Below are 21,832 nucleotides of genomic sequence, written 5' to 3'. Positions count from 1 at the left end.
AAAAAAGTCGACTTTGATCAGACCGACATTGATGTCTTTAATCCAGCCAAGTGTAATAACTACACAAATCTCACTTTGTCCAAATCGCAAACACGCAAAAGCGACCATAACGTATGTGGAGATAAATATAGCCAAAGTGGCAAGAAACTAAAAAAAAAAAATACTTAAACCAAGAAAAAGTGTGAAGAAAAACGAAGAATAAATCAGTGCGAAAAACATATAAGTATAAATACTCGTGTGTAAGTAAAATAAAAATAAAAAAAAAACATTTTAAAGGTAAACGCTATGGAAAAGGGCAGACAGCGTGAAGTATGAGCATGTAAAGTGAAGGGTGCAACAACACCTCACACTGCTAATGACAGTTTTCCTCCTGACATCTAGGCCATGTTAACTGTCTTGCGGCATACACGTGCAACACCAATACAAGTACATAAATATGTATGTACATACTAATGTATAGGTGAACGACTGAAAGGTCTACAAGACAACCGCTTGGCTATTGCCCAGTGAGTTGCTTTAGGGCGGCGGGTATTTTGTGGGTAAGAACGGCAATAAGTTCTTAGGACTAGAGGTTTTCAAGAAAAAACACAAAGCGAAAAGAACAATGACATTTGCGTAAAACGAACGCACACTTTTTATAAATATTTTTTTTTTAATAGTTGTTACCCCGCCGTGAATCGAATTGTCTCATAGATTGAATTGCTAGTTATAAGTGGATTAATATATCCACACACCGAAACGGCGGCATCTTTCACATTATTTTTCTCATTTTGCTAAATCGACTATATTACCATTCCTGCCTCCATATGTAGCATTCCGATTTTCTGGTGAATCCTAGAAGACTCTCCGCTTCTCATCGCTACACTCCAGAACTCTGTCCAGACCAATCCCCACTGTCAGGAGAAGGCAGTTCAAGAGGTGCTGACATGCAATAGCTAAAAAGTTAATACTCTTATCGAGAGAGGCAACAAAATGAAATGATAGTGAGTCCTAGCCAGTCGCGATGCAATCTTCTAATTTTTAGCTTAACAACTAAATAATACAGAAATCTATTAAGAGGTGAACAAGAGAGAGAGAGAGAGAGAGAGGAAAACAAGTCTGAATCACTCCAGCTCCAGCCAGACAACTAACGGAAACAGATCGGGAATGTTTCACAGGCAAATTGAAGTACTAAGCGCGGCAGATAATATAAAAACAGACCTAGTTCACCATGCCCATATCAGAATAACAATATTGTCAGACAATACGAAATTAGTTGCCAACGGCATCAACTCAGAACCACATATTTCGGAAGACTCTCTCTGCATTTTCACAATGGGATATTCTCACGATTCCATTTTGGTAGTCATAAAAAAGACACGTTAATCTTGTTGGGAATAGTAAAAGAAAACAAAAAAAAACAACCCTGCGGCATTTCCGTTTGTCAATGCACAATTCGACAGCGTGCAGTGAAAGAGCGCATGCTAACAAGAAAAAGAAAACAACAAAACAAAAGGTGGAAAAAAATGAATGAAAATCGTAGGGTTCAAACGAAAAAAAAAAAACAAAAAACAACAGCCAGGTAATAAGTGGTAAGGCTTGTCTCTAAAGGCCAAACATTTTCAGAATGCATATGTTGGGTTTTTTTTCTCCTTTTTTTTATTACTGAAGTGTTGTAGTACTTGAAAATAAAAAGTAATAAAAAAAATAAAAAATAAAATATTCTCACCCATCCAAAGGGATGGGAAATTAGAAATTAAATGAAGTGCCAGTCTTTCTCAGAACTTAACGCTGCAATTATTAATGCATTTTAAGCGAGAGTTTTCCCAAATTTCCACTTTAGTCTACCAAATTGGCTGTGCGTGCGCACAGATGCTTAGCTGCTTAGCTGCTTAGTGACGACCTTCATTCTCTTTCTTTGAGCAGACATTAGTTATTTCGTTGCGCCACTTGCTGTGCTCGACGAGGTTAAGCGTAGCAGAGTTTATTGTTGAGGTCTGTTTGGTAAAAGCAAGTGGGGGAACGTGCGCACAAATGAGAGCGAAATTAACTTCATACTCGAAAGGTTAGCCACAAAGCATGTCCAATAATGATGAGAATTTTTTTCAAATCTACTAGATTTTCTTCCAGAATAGACACTTAAGTGCCAGTATGCTTTTGAATGGAACTCGAATTTTCTTTAGCTGAAAATAAACGCAACAAAGCCGCTGAAAATGTAAAGTCATGTCAAGCTGGGTTATTGTACAATTCTTGTTATTGTTATTGTATTATTCTATTTATTTAAACATTTTTTCGTTGCCCGCCCAAAAGACTGACTGATTTTAAATTTTTTCAGTTTTCACTACTGTTTGTGCAACCGTGCAGCTACATACATACGTTCATATGCAACCAAGTATGAACTAACTGGTCTTCAGATGTGGCTTGGAAAACTAACTCGATTTGATGGATAGCAGCGCCGAGTTAGCAGTTAGATGGCGATGCTAGCAGCTAAACACGCCATAAACTTGTCTATGGCCACGAGTAAAATGTGGCTACCGCTGCAGCAACAACAAATGTACATATGTATGTATGTACCTCCCTCCACACGCCAGTGCTGCCCAGTGAGTCAAGACCAGTTTCAAAGTTACTACTGCACAGCCATTAGTTTATTTTATTTCATTTTGTTTTTTTTTCTGCACATTTTACTGCATTTAGATATATTTTCCAATAACTTGCGCATAAATATATGCAAGCATATGCATTTATTTTTCAGCGTTTCTTTACTTTTCCATTTCCTCGGCCGTTTTTCGCGCCATCGCCAGCAAGCGGGCATACATATGTATGTGCAGAAAAGTGCGTGTTGAAACGGAAATCGCACATAAGCAATAATATTTAATCATATAAAATTTTGTCTTCTTGTTTAGTGAGGATAAAAAAATTGCATACATATTTTTTGCAATAAGGGTAATTTGTATTTTTAATTTATGCTTTATTCAATGGTCATTGAACATGACGGTACGTAATAAATATCAGAGATTCCGTCAAATATTCGGAAAATCATTTTAAAGATTCATTTCCGACAGCAGAGCAAGTTTGCTGATTATTTCCATGAAAACTTTCCCAGGAGTAGGTACAGGATTTCACTTAAAAAACAATCGAACAATTTATTTATTTCTTAATATTTAATATTTCGATTTGTTCAAATAAATTTAAGAGGTATGAAATTTTAAGAAAAAAACCATTGCTTAATTTTTATGCGTACGGCACATTATCTCGATTTTATTTACACTTATTTATTTATTTTCTTGCCCTTCTACGGCTTGCAACTTGTAAAAATTCTATGACCAAGCTACCAAGGGAGTGTAAATAAATAGTATGTATTAGGTCTACTGAGGGCTAAAAAATGGAGAGAGGACCCTAAAAGCGTGGGGACTTGACCCAAAATTCATACTCCGGATGTGCAAAGCAGTGGTACACCCTTCCGGAACCAGTTCAACCTTGAAAATCAAGGTAGAGTACAGAGGGCTGCAGCTGGCGAGACTAAAGCGACACTAAAGCGACACTGAGAATTTTCACTAGGAATATCCTCAATGTTATTTCAATCCTACTTCCTATATAATGTACAACGCTTTAGTGTCTGCTGTCAGACTCAGAGAATTGGATTTAAGGAAAGAAAAACCATTCGTGAATAGCAATATAATTTCTCCATCGCCGTCCAAGATAAGACAGGACGCACAGATTACACCGTGCGATAGTAAAATTTACACAAAATAAAAAAACAATACACTTGCAAAACTATGGGCAAAATATAGTAAAATAGCGTTTTTATTTTTTCTCTCTGACGTCAGAATTTTCTTTAAAGGACTTCAAAGATATGATTGACTCTAAACATTATTTAAAAAAATTAGTGCAATGTAAAATAATATTATGGGTAACAAATAAAAGAGAAAATTCTGTTAATTAAATCCTTGGAAATTTCCAATATTTATTTTTGAAAAAAGTATACCAACGCGTTATTAAGACAGAATAATCCTCAAAAACTAGCTGTGACCTTCAGTTTTAGAAAATATGTAATAACTTATTTTATGCGATGAAATCCTTGTTTTAATTTTGGTTCAATTATAAAAAAAGGCTCTTATACCCAGTTAGTATTATTTCTGAAACCCCTTGGGGCCGTTAAATTCTTGGAAATCCCCCCCTTTTAGGGGTTTACTCCTCAATTTATGACGTAGAACTCCAGGATTCTAGCCAACAATTGCACACAGTACTCGCCTGATTTGGCTTTTACCAACACTTTGAAGGAGTTGCCGTCCAGTGACCTCAAATATGTTTACATCGCGCAAAACGTTGTACTGAATGAGAAGTGAATTATTTCGAAAAGAAAATTTCATAACACCTGCAGTATTATATTTTTTTCTGGGTATTGGACCAAACATTTTTTTTTTTTTAAGATATTGACTCATCGGTAAAAAAGTTATTTCTCCGTTTTTCAAAGTTAGCCTCCGAAATCGAGATATGAGCCTTCGAATTTCGAAATTGAACCTTTGGTAAAAAATTATTTTTAATTATTGTATGTAAACAACTAAAAAACTAAAAATATAGACGGGATCCACCTTTTGCACTTATTTAAACGGAATGTAACTTTTTTTTGTGCAAACTTATACTAAAGGTGCTATAAGGGGTGAAAGGTCAGATCTTCGAAAAATTAAAAAAAAAATATATTTCAAAAAATTTTGAACTTTTTTCTGACCCCTTATAGCACCTGTAATATAAGTTTGCAGAAAAAAGTTAAATACCGTTTAAATAAGAGCAAAAGTCGGACCACATCTAAATGTTTTATAAAATAATTGTTTATATACAATAATTACAAATAATTTTTTACCAAAGGTTCAGTTCCAAACTTCGAAGGCCCATATCTCGGATTTCGGATTTCGATTTCGGAGGCTAACTTCGAAAAAAACGGAGAAATTTTTAAATTATAACTCAACCTCTTTAAAAATAAAAAAGTTGGTTTTATCCAATACCCAGCCAAGTGTGGCACAGTGTAATGATCCACAATATTAATTAAGTAACTGAATGTATTCTAAACACTTTTTCAGTCTCTTCTTTCTTTTCGTTTTAAGACCTAAGTTTAGCACAAGCAACTCGTAATCGTTCCAAGTAGATTCGTTTAACTTTCGAAAACGTAATTGCAACATTCAAATCGATTCTATTCCAACTTTCAAATGCTACAGCAGACAACTGTAATATCCGTTCTTAGTACAGTTATACATAAATACATACATATGTATATGGGACGTTCCATACCAAAATGGACGGGGTTTACACTTCATGTGTTTGATTTGTTTCAAATTTTTGGGGTTGACGAAAAAACATAAATAATAAATAAATATAAAATTTGAGCTCGATTAATACATTTTTAAAAACTTTATTTCAAAAAAACAAAAACAAATCGATTTTTCAATTTTTCCTAATAAACAATCGTGGTACAAAGCTCAATAAAAATATTAAAAATAAAATGTTAACAAGCCACAATAACATTGACAAATACAAATCGATTTAATTTTTATCCAAATATCTCGAGAACGGGGCGAGGAAAAAATTTGAAAGAAAATCGCGGATACACACACCGAATTTCTCAATGAAAATAAATATTTTTATAATTTTTTTATTAAAAAAAATAGTTTTTCAAAATATGCCCTCTCACAAAAAATATTAAAAAAAAAATCACAATCGTAGCTCTGAGTATTGCGCAATATTTAAGTATAATGTTATGGCGTGCACTTTGCAATAATTTGAGTTAGGAATTTTTTTTTACACCGAAGTTGAGTAAAGTTAGTACATTACAAATTTAAAAAAATATTTCTTTTCATAGAGAATTTTGATGTGTGTATGTGTGATTTTTTTTTTAATTTTCCCCTTGCCCCGTTCTCGAGATATTTGGAAAACTATTCCATCAACCCTAAAAATTTGAAACAAATCAAAAACATGAAGTGTGAACCCCGTCCATTTTGGTATGGAACGCCCCATATACAGGTAGCTAGTATATAAACTTATAAGTAAGTAGCGGATGCGAAACTCCAGTCAGGTGAAGAAGATCCAGTCAAGTGAAGAAACTGTGCTAAATTACCCAAAAGCATAATACGAAGTGAATTGTGATTGCATAAATGCATTGGTGTGTGTGTGTGTGTGTGTGTTATTCTTGTGGCATACGCTTTTTCTCTCAAATCAATTTCAAATGAAATTGTGCTAATAATTCTTTAAAGAAAAAGGCTAAGAATTGGCGGCAGCAAAAAAAGAACGACTTCCAGCCAACTGATTGTTTGGTTGACTGAATGACGCGACTATCTAGCTGCCCGGTTGATTGAATACCCGCTTGCTTTATTGCTTGAATAAGTGTGTCTTAGGTTGCCAGTTACTTTTGCCATTTTACATGTTACATACATATAATATTTTCAAAGTTGTATTCTTTTTTATTGCCACGTTTATTTTTAGATACTCTCTTTCACCAAATCGAAATCTGCACACTGCAACAACAGCAGTCATCTTTCTTTGTGGCGGCTGCCAGAGTTTGTTACAATTTTTCTTTCATTTCCTAACCACCACACATTAACATTTGAAAACAGCGTGTGAGTATGTATGTGTGCTGGTCTATTTCTTTTTTTTCCATTTCTATTTCTATTTCTATTTCCATTTCTCTAGTTAAATGTGGCCAACTAAAAATTATTGCCTCGTTTAAGCGAAATGTTACACAAATGCTGCAGCTGATTGCTGTTTGCTGTTTGCTGTTGCTGTTGTAGCTGCGACTGCGGCGTCGCCATCGGTGAAAACACATTCGCTTTGGAGCAACAACAACAACAACAATACTACTGAGCAGCAACAACTAACTGCAGCGGTCGTACTAATAGACCATTTTGCCTTCCTTTCTTCTGTGCAGTGTTGCTATACTCATTTTGAGAAAATAAATCTATAGTCGCGTGCAAAGTCTTAAAAAAAAAATGCAACACAACACACACAAACTTAAACTTAGTGAACTTTTCGTATGAAAACACTTCCCTATTTTTTCTTAGTTCGTTTTCAACCGAAGTAAAGTAAATATTTTTCAGCTTCACAGTTGAAATTTGCATATCCATTATTCGCTCTGGAACGCATTGTTTGGTTCAGAAAAATGTCACATCTTTGGGAAAATTGTACATCTCACGCGGAACAATTTGCTTCCTACCGGGAAAATTACTCGCTAATGGGAAAATGCAAGTTTTTTTCCACTACGATAATACATCAGTTTTTGATTTAGTCTGCATAAATAGCGTAGCTTTAGTGGCAAGTGTGACAGAAGATGTGGACTAGAAAGTAATACAGAGGAAATTTACTTTGCTGACGCGGGGAATTAGTTTTATTATTCCAATATTAGATACGGTGAATAAAATATCTTTCATACTATTTTTTCAATTTGTTACTCTTAATAGAAATAAAAATAACAAAATATGTACCGCTTTTTCTAAAAGTTCATACTTGTACCTACTAGATTTGTATGTGTGAGGCCAAGAGAGCCAGAGGAGCCTATTTACCAAGGCGAATTTATTAAAGGTGGTGTTACTGGCGAATTTAGATTTTCGCTTCGGTCCTTCTGAATGCCAAAATGATGTTTTTTTGTTTGTAATATGGATCCGCCTTGTTTACAACAAACACAGCATTTTGCCATTCAGAAGGACCGCGGCGAATAAGTATCTAAATTCGCCAGTAACACCAGTTTGTATAAATTCGCCTTGCTATCTACAAAACTATGTGTTTGAGTAATATGATAAAGAAGCATATGTAAATAATAATTACGGTATTTTATTGAAAAGTTCATTGCACCTACATACGTTTATAGTAAGAGAAAACTAAAAGGGTGTGCCCCGGGGTATTACAGTTTCGATTCTAGTACCACTGGTGAATGTCAATCAGGCTACTTGGCTTTTTAAGGCCTTATTTATGTTATCGATATCGTTTTTGTTATTATTCTTGTACTCGTGCCTACACATACTTGTCAAAATCATTATCGTTTTTTTTTTATCGTTATCACCATGGTTACCGATATCATCATCGTCATGGTTATCACCAATGTTTTTGTTATAGATTTTGATATTTTTAGCGGTACTGTTATCGATTTTTTATCAAAATTGCTAACGCAATGTTTGTTGTTTTATTTTTATTTGTATTCGTGATCATATTCGGAACCCAATTTACTAAAAAAAAAAAACAAAACTGAATTCAGAAAACCGGAACCTAACTTTTCAAAATCAAAACGCGCGCTCTGATATCGAGCCTGTAAGAAGGGCTTAACGATATCTATGAACTCAGAGAGTCTGAACTGTGAGCCACGGAATACTTCAAGTCAAATGAGGAAAGGCTTAGTGGCCAATATGATCCCATTACTTTCTATACCGTCGGGGTCAAAGTGGACTTGGTATATGGCTGGCATGCTCCCATATCTCCGAGTTGAGATGCTTGCATATTATCCACAGGCATATGGTAAGTATGTAGCTGAGTGGCCTGTAAGATCTTAGGTAGTGGAATCGAATGCAAAAGTGTATTAACGATATATTCTCGTTTCTCTCACAATATTTTATAACAGGCATCGAATCTCAGTCTTAATGAGTAGAACCTTTACCAAAAACGAAAAGTCAGAGTGACTCATCTACTCCTTTTTCAGAAAAATTCTAAGACTGGGAGTATATATCACGAGAACTCGTCGAAACATTTGTAAGCTATCGATTTCTCTTTGCCTTACCATGCGAGTCCTTCATTACAAAAATATTGGCCCAGATATGCTTTGACTATCAGCTCGACTTTGGCCAAAGCTACGAAATTTCCTACAAAAAGACTAGGCATTGGCCACCGTTCCAAACCATGACTTAATTTCATTCCAAGAGGGAAATCTGACTTATAAACTTCCAGGTAACTGAAATATTTTTCATGCAGAGAACAATGCAAATTTGGTAAGCAAGAAGTATCTCAAAACTCTAATTTGTTGTAGACAGTGAAATATTTCGGAAACTCATACAACCTCTCAACACCGTCTCACTGGGGGGGAATATCTCAATTCGTCAAAATAAGGGCATGTAGAAACAGGGTTTTCACGTGCGAAAATAAATATTGCAAAGTGTGGTAGTCGCCGTACAACTTCTTAACCGAAATCTCAACTTCAAGACGGAAAGAAAAAACATAGATGGAATGCATAACAAATTTCCAAAAAAAAAAACGCTTTTTGTTCTGAGACAATATGTAGGTATATTTTTAATTATAAAAATATTGGCCTCCGCCTTTGAGACAAAATTTGATTCTTAAACACGAAAAGTGTAATAATAAACAACAAAGAAAAGGAAAAAAGCAAAAAGTTACAAAGTTAATTTTGCTTGTGGTTACGCTTCCCTTTTTGCCTCCATAAACAACTTATGTACCTATGTATGTATGTATGTACGTAAATTGTTCAAACTATTATTTTGTATTCAAACGTCAAACACAATTGACAGCTGTCAAACATGTTAGGACTCAAGCGAACTTTGTGGCGTGTACTAGGCGTGTCAAATGAAAGAATAATTCTGGATTTTTCATTGTTAATAGCTGATATTTTTTGGTTTTCATTTTCTTATTTTTGTAGAACAATTATATTAGCTACATCTATGTAGTTATAATCTTTTTTTTTGCTATTACAATGTGTACATGCTCGTGTTACATAAATGGATCGTTTGAAATTGACACGGGAAACACTTTCATAAGCGATAAGACATAAGTAAGTAATGTATTTCTTGAATTTTTAATTTGGTTTCGAATCAAAATTTTTTTATTTTCTTATCTTGAAATACAAATAAAGGCTTAAAGCAAATTGCCAACCAGAAATACTCTATATATTTTATAGGTAGTTTTACCTGGTATATAGGGTAAAGTTTCTTTGAATTTCTTAACAGTAATGTATACGTGTGAGTTTTTTTACTATTCTAACGTTTGTTTGTATTTTCGAAATAATTTGCGACTGTGTTTGAGATTCGAAAACGAAAATGTAATTGTATTGCAGTATATAATAAATTGTCCTGTTAGGGTTATTTGTCATTTATTAGAGGAATTGTGTCTCATTGGACCCTTTGGCTTCTAAGTAGGTATTTTTAAGTAGTTTTTTATTTGAGATTGAGCTTGCACCGTTTCTTCAGATGCTTCTTTCTGTCTATAAAGTAATTAAAGAGTTAATATGAAAATTTCTATTTCCTGTATTAAATTTTTTATTGTCATAGCAAAAAGGTTCTATTACCAAATTTATATCAACTTACTTTCTTGTTTATTTTTTTACGCCAATATTGCAAAAAATTTTATTTCCGTTACTCAGCGGACTACATATGTCATCTTAAATTGTTTTGAAAACTGTCATAAATGTATCAGCGTGTATTTATAGCCGCTGTGTGTATGTAATATCCAATTTCTTGAATGAAGTGATTAATTTTTCTTTCAAAATGAAAATGAAAAATAATTAAGCCCATAAATATGAAATGTAAAATGGACAAAACCAAAAACAAATTTTTTAAATTCGCGACTAATTTGCAGTCAAGTTGCTGTAGCAGTCAATAACACCAAAAAAAAAAACAAAAATGGCAGCAATAAAATACCAAACAGAGAGATACTTTTTTTGTATGTACATACGTCCTCGCAACAATTGCGAAATTAAAAAATAAATAAATCCAAAAACGCCAACAAACCGCTAGCCACAAGCGCACGAACAACCAAAGAAAAGTGTAAAAAAAAATAAAGTTGAATTACTAGAAAAATAATGTGGCAACATAATAGGGTAGCCACAGAGTCATTCAACAGCAACGGCGGCGCACCCTGCCGCGCTCCAGCGATAAGAGAAGCCGGTGGGGCGGCTCGTAGCTGCCGCTGCAGAGCGAACTGTGGCGGTGGTGTACGTTTGCTAGCAGCGACAGCAGCAACAACAACAAAAACATGGCCAATGGAGCAAATCGCGCAAATGTTGAAAAACGAAAGTTCAAATTTGGGCAAAATTGCAAAAAAAAATAAATAAATGAATAAATAAAAAGTTGCAACAAAGTGGTTTTGTTTTTGTTTTTTTTTGTTATGTTTAATACCGTCTATGTTGCTAGCAATTGACAGCAAAAACGTTTTGCTGTGTCACTGACACTGTTTTATTGCTGCTGCTGCTGTTGTTGTTGCTGTTGGCACTGCGCTGGTGTCGGCGACGTTGATGATGGCAGCGGCGATAGGATCAACAGCAGCAATCGAGTCTACAAATAAAATCGCATGCGACATTTTGCCAATGCAATTTTTCGCTGCTGATGTTGCCGTTGCCATAACTGGGAATGTTTGCTGTTGTTTTTGTTAGTTGATATACCACAACCACAACCACAACAACTTTCCAATGATGGATTTGTGCACTTTTTGGCCGGTTAGCAACTTTGCGTTGTTTTCTTTTTTACGGTTTATTGATTGTTTACTCTTTATAACAGTAACTAACTAAGCAACTATACTCCACAACAACAAAAACTTCAAGTTTTAATATGCAATAAGCATATGTATTATAGATATAAAGGATTAACCCGTTTTGTGGTCGTAAATTTCTAATAAAAAATTTTTTATTTTTTTTAAGTTGGGACCTTAAAATTATGAAAGTGGTTTAAGTCATAACAGTCTACTTTTGCTTAAATGATTTGTTAACTGCATATCGATGGCTGAGTGGAAGATTGACCTATCTCGGCAGCCAGTTCGAAAAGCAGCCTCTCAAAAATGAGTTGGCTACCCTGCTCTACACAGTCTGTTGCGCGAAATGGTTAAAGTGAATGATTTATGTATTTTTCTGAGGAGGTAGCGAAGGAACCTATGTGCTATGAGGTAACTAAAGAGACTTTCTTGCTGACTACATTAAGAAGTTTTTAAGATATTTAAATGTTGTAGGTGTATCTATCGGCACTAATAAGCCCACCTATCGGCTAGTCTATAAATTGTTGCTAAACCTTTTTTCACTTAATACTTTTATCCGCGGGGAAGCCCTTAAGCTATTTAGGCTATGTAAGTCTCGTCTAAATTATTTGGGAAAACATAACGAACTTGTTTACTTTGGGCGCCAGGTCACTCAGGAATACCTGAAAATTACATCTGGTAATTTGGCTATAGAAGGTTCAGACCGGGCATTCCTTGGGTCACAAACAGTTACAGCGCTCCCACTTTCGGTCATCGAAGACAACATTAGAAACTGGCTGAATATTTACGGTCTGCAATAACCGGGATGTTTCGAGAAGTTTCAGGTAGGCGAAACTCATGTTGTTTTTAATCTGTAGGACTGTTATGTGGTCACTCTCGTAGCATAAACACCTGGCTGTGATAGGCATACAGGATAACCCTTGATGATGATGAGACGGCGGAACACTTTTTCTGCTTATGCCCCGCTTTTGCAACGATTATATAAAGATTATATATGAAGCTTTTGGTTTGAAAGCCGAACCACATGAACTCTTTAACACAACAAATTTAAAAGGGAACGTGAAAAAGGTATGATTTTACTTCCGAAAAATCGGGAGGATTAGGGAGGGATAGTGAAGAATTTGGTGTAGTTTCGGAAATCTTTACAAATCGGACATGTGAGTAGTTGATTTTCTAAATTGACACAATATCAACAGATCATCGATTGACTATATTCTAGCAATTGTACGACCCAGATTGGAACGCTGATTTTTTGGTAGTCGCTTTTTGGCAGCCAATGCCCAACCTCCGTGGGTACTTCTGCAACGAAAAAGCTTCTCATAAAAACTGGCTTAACAGGCGGGTGCAGCGAAACGCTATAGATCTCTCGATTTTTGTAACAAGCTCGACCAAACTCTTTGTAAAATATAATAAAAAGGATATAGAAGTTGACTGAGTTGATGTACGAAAGACGTGGAGGCACCACGCTTTAGAGCAGTGTGGACTCTGCATGTGGGTAGGGTCTTTCCCCTTTTGATTCGTTTAAAGATAGAAGCTAGTCATATAAGCTATGATGAACTGAAATTCAAAACGATATATTAAAAATTATGAGATTTATTGGTATTTTTAAAACATTACTGAAAAACATAGTTTAAATTTGAATTTTAAAGAAGGGTTGCTTTGAGCTAGCGGTGGTTTTATTGTAATTTTCTGCTGTCTAAATATCAACATGAATTGAAGTTGCAGTTGTATTTGAAGTTAGGAAAATTTTAATTATCTCCTAAGAACACGAAACTTTACGCCAAGTTGATATTGAGCCATATAAATAATATTAAAAATTAAAATATATTAATATTTATTAAATATGAACTAAGCAATTGCAGTTAATTATTATTTTCTTTTCTTATTTGCCAAGCTACCTGATATCGTAAAGTATTGTTATTCATATACGTCTTTCTTATTGATCCCAACTCTACGTATTCATTCTTCACGTTTTGCTCGTAGTTATGAACAAATGCTCTTTGGTTTTTATTTTTATTTCTCTATTCTTCAGAGTTATACTATCCATTAGTTTTTATTTCAATTTATCTACTACCTAAATATACTAGTGGCAACTCATTTTCTTCGAAGTACATACTTCACTCCACATTCTCTGATCTTTTCACTATTTTTAATTCATGCTTAGACCACAATTATGGGGCTATAGACACATATCTAGGATATATTTATATATGTGTACATACATACATACATATATAGTAAATATAGTAAGTTTTGGTGCCGCATGTCATGGTGGCGAACAGCATCCATCCATCCATCAGGCGTTCAAGATACATAAATATCTTTTTCTCACTCTCTCACTAATTCTTCTTCACGTCATCGACACACAATCACATTAAAAATCTATTACGAGTATTTTGTTGTTGACTTTTGCAGCATTTTCTTTGATGAAGAAGTTCTATTCTGCTTCTTTTTCTTCGGATACTTCTTTACTAAAAATATATTTACATGTCATACATATACATATGTACAAATATTAGGGCAGGTGCATTTCGTTTTACTATGCTTTACTATGATTCTACGAAAATTGCGAAAATAGGCTTTGAAAAAAATGAAAAAATGTTCACTGTTGCGCCCTCTGGTGGCAGCTTTAAAAAAAAGAGCAGTGTAGAAATGTATTTGTCATACCAAAAAACCCCCTATAGAATGTTTTTATATAAAAATGTAAGCACTTTTTACGACACTACAGCAAAATGCTAAGAAACCTATTTTCGCAATTTGGAAACTCCAAAATTATTTTAGCATTTTTCGTTGCTATACGCGCATAGTTGAAAAAAATATCCCATACAAATTGACCCCGCCTAATGTATGTATACGTAAATACAAAGTTACATACGTACGCACAGATATACATAGCACATTCTCCATCATTATCATGCGATTAAGGCCGCAATTATCATTAAGACCATCAAGCGCAGCATATTTTTCATCATTATCTCTATCGTATTCGTCATTATTATAATCTCTGTTAGTAACGTCCCTCTTGGGAAATGACCACGTAACCACGTAAACCTCGTAAACTTACTCAAGCGGGTTTATTTACGAGGTTACCAGGCATTCACGCTTTTAAAAGAAGGCTTGAGTATAGCTTTCGCTTGGAAATAAAATACAAGCATTCCTTATCGCTTCTCGTGGCAACTATGAAATAAGTACTTTTCGAGCTATAGAAATAATGAAAAATATTTCTTTAGATTTTTCTTGAGAGCTGTATACTAAACTTTAAACTTTTTTATACATTCACTAAAGTTTGTATGTAAAAAAGACAAAGAACGCGAAAAACAAATTTTTGTGAACTTTTAAATTTTTTGAAAAAAAAAAATTTCGCAGTTTGCTGTAAATAACTTTACCGCCGAATAAAACATGCGTATGCAAAATCATGACCACAGTATTTTTGCACAGAATACCTTCCCGCGCATCAAAAAAATAACCTTCATCAGTCCAACTTCGGCTTATTTATTATTATTCGCATTACTTTTGCAAAGAACCGCAAAGGATTGTCCAGCAAAAAAGGAATGGAAATGGTTTAGGATTTGAGTGTGCATTTTATTGTTGTGAATTTACAAATGCAATGAATATGCAGATGCAAGAGCATATGCACAAGATCCTGAACAGCCCTAACGTGTCTTTCATTTCGCGGATTTTTTTCGCAAAAAGCTCGCATTTCCTAAAGGGGTATTATGTTGTATTCGTATCATCACCGCTAGATGGACGGTATTAAGGTTAGCCGTTCAAGAAAAACATCAACAAGTTCATACATATATATGTGCATTAATACATCACACATATGTTACCAAGTATGTATCTTCGTTCTTCGTCTGTACCAACTTTTAAGCTTTTTTTTTATTTTCCTTAGTACTAGAATGGAGATACTTAGATGGTTTTCCGTCGTTCCCTTTCTTTTTTTTGATTTATTTTTATAGCAGCTTATTTTATCTTATTGCCGTGACTATTTTCAAATGATGTTCGCGTCTTTTTCAAGTTTCTGACTACAAGGCTAAGCATCTCTCTCTCTCTCTCTCCGAACTCAACCGGCTTTCCTCATTTTATATTTTATTTTGATTTGTTAACTCAGAATTTTTTGGAAATACATGGGCACGTATGACTGTATGTATGTATGTATGCACTTCAAAAGCTGACTTATCTAATCTAGTGTTAATGAATTTAGCAGGCAACTCTATTTATGACGCCGATTCTTATTTGGCGATTTTGTCTTTTATTAGCTAAATTTATATGTACATACGTATCTACTATATATACGTACTATATAAATAATATTCGAGTTTATATGTAAATATTTTTATTTAACTCCAAAGTATTTGTTAACTTTGGATGACTAGCGCCTATAGTAAATTTAAGAAACTAACTGTGCTTGGCAGCAAATATTTGCTTGAACAATAAAGAAATTAAATTAAATAAGTAAGAGCCTCGAATGAGTAAGATTATTGCAGCTACTGTGGATCCGTAGTTGAAAGAACGCTTATTTTTTATTGTGCCAGAGCCTTTCAAAAATCGATTTCTTTGATAACCGAAAAGTTGTGACCCGCTAGAGGACATGTGATCCTAAACAGGTTTCGGAACGCGATTTTTCGCAATTTCAATAATTTTTGACTTATTACAAGCAGCCATTTCCACAGATCTTACCAGCAGCAGACAAAAAAAAAGGGACAGCTAGACGTGCCTGTCCATGTATACATATTGACAAAGTTGTTAGTTTTAGTGGTTAAGAAGACAAAATAAGGTACCTACTGTCTACAGACAGAGCCCCTCGGCCCAAAACACAAAGGAACATCTTAAACAGTAATGGACAGGCAAGGTGCTGCCCATCACTGATTTAAAATAAAGAATTCACTCTGGTTATCTACACCGACTATCATAGACACGGCAAAGAATAAAAAACAACTTTGCAGAAGTACTCGTTCCTTAACAGGGACGAAGATTCTCCAAGCGCATGAGTGAGAAACATTTCACGAAAGATCTACGGTAGAGGTGTCATCATCGAATGAGATTGAATGCACAAGTAGGAAAAATGTCCCATATGCTAACGAACGATAATGAGACTCTTGATTCAAAGTGCATTTATCAGGTCCTTCGTTGGAGTGGGCTTCCTAGAGTGAGAAGGCACACCATTTTTGACTGGGGCAAGGTATATCGGGCGGTGAAGTTCTATAGAAGAAGTTCTTATCCGCGTTAGTTATTCCTAAATCCATCAGCCACCCTCTGATACACTTAAACCATACGGGCCATTCTTAAGAGCATCGAAGGACTGAAACAAACAGAGATTTTCCACAGTCAAAGGTAAATTGACAGATTCCGGCCTACAATTAGTAAGATAGAAAGAAACTTCTTGGGCAATACTTTCGTGAATTAATAGCTATATGAGGATACCGATACTTTACTCGTTATTTTCCTCCATCGCGATGAGCGACTATGGGAGAGTGGTTACGTTACTATTGGTTACCAGACGGCCTGGTAATTCTCGTTACGCTCAAATTCGGAAGCTATGTTTCAAACGTTATGTGTGGCAGCTCTGCGTGTGGTACCGAACTGGATAGACCCGCTAAGGATAGACCCGCTAAGAGTTGTTCTGGTATCGTTCAAATAAAGATGCATACGTATACACTTGTGGTAAGCTGATTAAGTTAAGTGACATTTTGACCAGTTTTGGTTATTTGTCTTTTGTTTATTTAATATTAATGATTTTTTAATAAAAATCTGCCACATTACATAACCAGCACCATTTAATAAAAAAAATTAAATTTTTGGATGTATGAAATTGTTAAAGTTTGTTGAATTTTTATAATTTTTGTACGAAGTTTGACATGTGGATTTATGTGGTCCTGGTTATGAAATGTGCCAGACTTTAATAAAAAAAAAAATTATAAACATTAAATAGTCAAAATAAAAATTGCCAAAACTGGTCAAAATGTCACTTAACTTAATCGGCAGACCACAAGGGTATGTAAGTCGACCCTTGCTTGATTCGGTTAATCTTGAAGGATTTGTGCTTGAATACTCTGTTGAAGTTAAATATCTTAGAATTACCCTAGAGACTTAAGTTGGAATACCCATTAGGTAAAACTCTTAGTAAAGTAACTTCTTATTCGGAAATGGGGTCTGAAGGTTTTCCGACTGCATGCTAAAATAAATGGATGGCAAAAATTTGAGGCCAATTCTGGTAGGAAAATACAGTGGTGGAAATAATTATAGCCGCACCACATTTTGACAAGTTTTAACATATTTTGTTGTTATTTAATTTTGGTATTTTTTTGTTTATAAAATTATAGTTCATTCTTTAACAAAACCCGTGTACATCCAAGTTTTAAACTTTGTTCAATATTTTAAAAAAATTCAACAAACTTTCGTAAACATTTCTAACTTTTTTATTTAGATTTCCTAGAAAGATTCTGAGTATGCAGTTTTGTAGCCCATAGAATTCTAGTAGAACAAAGTGCAAGTTTCAAATGGCTAAAAATTACGGTTGATTTTTTAGCTTTTTTTTTGTCCTATTTGCTTCCATGTAACGAATACACACAAATTATTTTTATGTGGAAGAAACCCGGAACATCCTGGACAAAAAAAAAATCTAGAATTCAATGGGCTACAAAACTGCATACTAGCAAATCTAATTAAAAAAGTTAGATTTTTTTACGAAAGTTTTTCGATTTTTTTTAAATATTGCACAAAGTTAGAAACTTGTATTTACATGGGTTTTGCTAAAGAATGAACTATATTTTTATAAAAAAAAACAACCAAAATTAATATGTTAAAACTTGTCAAAATGTGGTGCGGCTATAATTATTTCGACCACTGTAATCATTATTTTTTAACCAAAAAATTCAACATATTGTAATCATCGTAAAGCAGTTTTAACTATACTCACGTATTTGTGTTCATAAGTCCTATTGTAATTTAGAATGATTTTTATTTTTCGAGAGGAGTAAGTCCCAGACCTTTCATGTCAAAATTTCAGTTGGTTGTGTCTGTATAACCTTTTAAATTTTATAAATACATAATCAGTATTTATAAGTGGAAAATAAAAAAAAATAAAAAAAATTAAATAATAATTATTTCTGTTGAGCGAAAAATAAAACTCGATAATAATTACTATTTTTAAGTGAAAAAATAAAAATCATAAAATAATGATTAAATGCTGATCTAAATTATTTTACACATAATGATTACCGTCCCTGGTTTAAATAATTTTTGTTACATTTTAAAATAATAAATAATAGTTTTATGTAACTTTGAACCTTAAAATTAAAGATTAAGCGACTTTTATTTTAAAATGTAGCACATTTGAAATTATTTTAAGTGGTTATGTATGTAAGTACAAAAAAAAAAAAAAATTATGGTTAGGCCACTTCTGCTCTCACACGGCCCAAATGTCCATATTCCTATGCGAACAAATGCGTCATAAAAATGCAAATTACTACTTCTTTATGAAATTCATTAATGTAAATCCAATAGATAGCCGTTGCCAGCACAAGGCAAAGTACCTATTTTGTTATTAGTAATAATATTTTGAGTTCTACAATATTTTCTTAGAAGGTACATACATACATATGTACATACTGATGCATGTGTATTAGGTATATATTTTTGTGCACCTTTCCATTTATTGTATATTTTTGTATACGCTCATGCCTAGTTCGTTGCCTGTTTGGTGTTTGCATCATATTGAGTCTGTCCGCTCGCCTGCCTGCCTGCCTGCCTGCTTGGCCAAAAGCAAAGCGGCACAAAAGTGGCGCACTGTCTGATCGAGTGAGTAGCTGAAAAACTGAGAGACTAAATGACTGATTGGTTGCCTAGTTGACTGAGTGACTAACCATTTGTTTTGCGTTCTATCATTTTCATTACGACTTCCTTTACGCGTTGTTTTATTTTCATATAAATATATATTTTTAGAAAATTAAATTATTAATACGAGGATTGCAATTGTAGGCACTTCATTGTTCAGAAGCACAGTAAATTATGTGAAAATTGCAAGGTTTTCAGTTATGAAATGAAACTGAACAGCTGAAATAACTCAACTGGCTCGCAGGGAAGATAAGACTATTAAGCCCTACATATGGCCCAGAACTCAAGAAGTATAGTATAAATTTTTAGTTTTTTTCACATTTTATCACTTTTTTTTTGCACTAATGTACCTACATACATATGTATGTATAACTAAATATTAGACAAAATAAAAATTCAAAGCGGTGAACTAAAAATCAATTTCTGAAACTCAATCGTGGCTACCAAAATATATACATACTCCTACTTAATTATATAGCCTGTTTGTTCAATATTTTTTTATAATACATACATACATATTTTAGTTAGCTACCTTTAGAAGCGACTTCCACGTTTGGCGCTAGCCACTTTATTCAAGCTGGCTAGACAAGTATGTTGCACTCCAAAAGCGGCACGGCAAACCAAGAATACCGTAAAGCGTATGTAGTTGTTGGCGAGTGAAAAAAGTAGGCAAAGAATTTCAAACAGGAAATTCAACACTAACACTTTGCACGTTTATTTCTTCACAAAATACAGACATTTAAAGGGATTTTTTTTTAATTAAACTTTTAGCTTCGTAAGTAGTATTTTGGCAACATTAATAATTTTACGCGGTACTAGATATGTGTATGTAAGTGCTTATGAATGTTTAGATACTTTGATTTTCAAAATAGTATTATTTTCAGCATTTAGTATTTTTTATGTTTTTGTTTTTAAATTTTCAATGCAAAATCAGTTTTCTGCGCACGTCTCACCATACGGACAACACCAGAGCAAAAATTCACATTTCTTTGATAGAATTCGCTTGTATCTAATAAATCTCTTATTTCATACTATGGACTTGTTCTAAATTTTTCGGCTCGGCACTTAACTGAAAAATCTACAAGAGAAGTACTTGTTATATATTTAAGGATTTACAACAACAAAAAAAAACAGTTTTATGTATGTAAATGAAACGGCGCCGCATACGAAAAAACGCTTGAAAAACAATATCCGCACCCACACACACACACACTCACAGAGACGTTGTGCCTGCCTCTGCCCAAGTTCAATTCGTTTTCGTCGTTACGCCCACAAAACAATTACTTTTTCTACTACTTATATCCCGTTGTTATTCCGTGCACACACGTCCGTCGACGACAGCAGATCTCGTAAAACTAAACACAAACCTGCAAGAGAATGGCTAAAGTCAATGATTTTACTCGCGGACAGCTAGATACGTTTGTACGTATGTATGTAGATGTGGAGGTGCTACCTGCTGCTTGTTGTGCCCTTCCAACTGAGTATCTTTTCATCCGAAAGTATCTATACTTTACCAGCTGGCTGCTGCCGAGAGCGCCAATTGCACGTCGGCAGTGTACTCTGTGCGTGGTGGAAAAGTATATTTTCTCGTTGGGAAGAAAGGTGTCGTCTCAGTGGTGTCTGTCGGGTATGTGGCAGAGAGTGAGCACAGTATCTGCAAGTTTTTTAGGGTGGCGCTGCAGTTGATTAAATGCGGTTAACGCAAAGCCACCCAGTGTAGTAGTATACACATTTATGCAACACTGTCGAACATTTTCGTGCAGTGCACAACTTGTTGCTGCACAGACGAAGCGAACAAGTGCACCGGCTTTGCAAGACTCAGAGAATACCCCTATTGATTCTTCGTCGAGTAAAGCTTGCAGAAGTTCTATGAATAGCAAGTGTCTGTCTTTCAATTTCGTTACGTTAGATATGACGGCGTCGGATCCGTATAAGTAAGGGTTTAACCTTCTACAAATATCCAGCTCTGTCCTTTAATTTTTTTTATATACACTATATACACCACATTGGTGCAACTTTATTGCAATATACAGATTCCATATAAAAAAGCATTCGTGTTAACGTTAAGTTTCGTGCTTAAGGTCTAACAACTCACAGTTTAAGTTAATTTCACATTTTTAGTATAAAGCATTTTCATAAACCTATTTTATACTACGTGTGCATATGCAACGTCTTAGTAATTCTCAAGAAAAGTATAAAAGATAAGAACAAAACGAATGTAAATCCACTGATGTACTAATATATCCAGTCGTCCAACGCATCTCCATCCGGAAATAACGTAATAATCGCCTCTTGCACTTTGCTAGAAGTCGTCGCCTGCATGTCCGTACACATAGCGTCATAATGTCGTTTCACTATCGGAGTTTTGTTCGATGTCGCTCGCTGTATATCCATACAAACAACGTCATCATCTGTTTCCACTTCCGGTTGAACGCATGTAGTCATGGCACGCACACTCAGTTGGGATAACTCGTTACGCATACAGCCGGGAGATTTTGTAGGAGTCACACAATTCGTCGTGCGTTTGGTATATGTGCCCTTCGTCGGCTGTCGTGGTAGCATTGTCAAAAAA

The 21,832-nt window shown here is 34.5% G+C and overlaps 2 protein-coding genes across 5 annotated transcripts in view; both read right to left on the bottom strand.

Moving 5' to 3' along the window:
• LOC118737392 overlaps positions 1-20,891 on the bottom strand; it is a 207,215-nt gene extending 186,324 nt beyond the window's left edge. Inside the window, exons 1-2 of one of the 3 annotated variants that reach the window (XM_036467855.1) lie at positions 20,545-20,891; positions 19,793-20,338 (exon numbers count right to left, since the gene is read on the bottom strand). The gene's annotated coding sequence lies outside the window, so the exon portion shown is untranslated. The remainder of the gene's footprint in view (positions 1-19,792; positions 20,339-20,544) is intronic. The other 2 variants (XM_036467864.1, XM_036467872.1) reach the window with 2 other exon arrangements.
• A 172-nt stretch (positions 20,892-21,063) lies between these two features.
• The window catches only part of LOC118737377 (DNA cross-link repair 1A protein), an 11,007-nt gene continuing 10,238 nt past the window's right edge, over positions 21,064-21,832 (bottom strand). The window contains exon 5 of one of the 2 annotated variants that reach the window (XM_036467835.1): positions 21,064-21,798. In XM_036467835.1, coding sequence (XP_036323728.1) covers positions 21,496-21,798 — 303 coding nt within the window. In that variant the 3' untranslated portion in view covers positions 21,064-21,495. The other variant, XM_036467843.1, reaches the window with a different exon arrangement.

This window comes from Rhagoletis pomonella, unplaced genomic scaffold (assembly GCF_013731165.1).
Source record: "Rhagoletis pomonella isolate Grant_MI unplaced genomic scaffold, Rhpom_1.0 Rhpom_scaffold_00001, whole genome shotgun sequence".
Taxonomy (NCBI): domain Eukaryota; kingdom Metazoa; phylum Arthropoda; class Insecta; order Diptera; family Tephritidae; genus Rhagoletis; species Rhagoletis pomonella.
The sequence above is the reverse complement of the archived record's forward strand: the minus strand, read 5'-3'. Positions and strand labels throughout refer to the sequence as shown.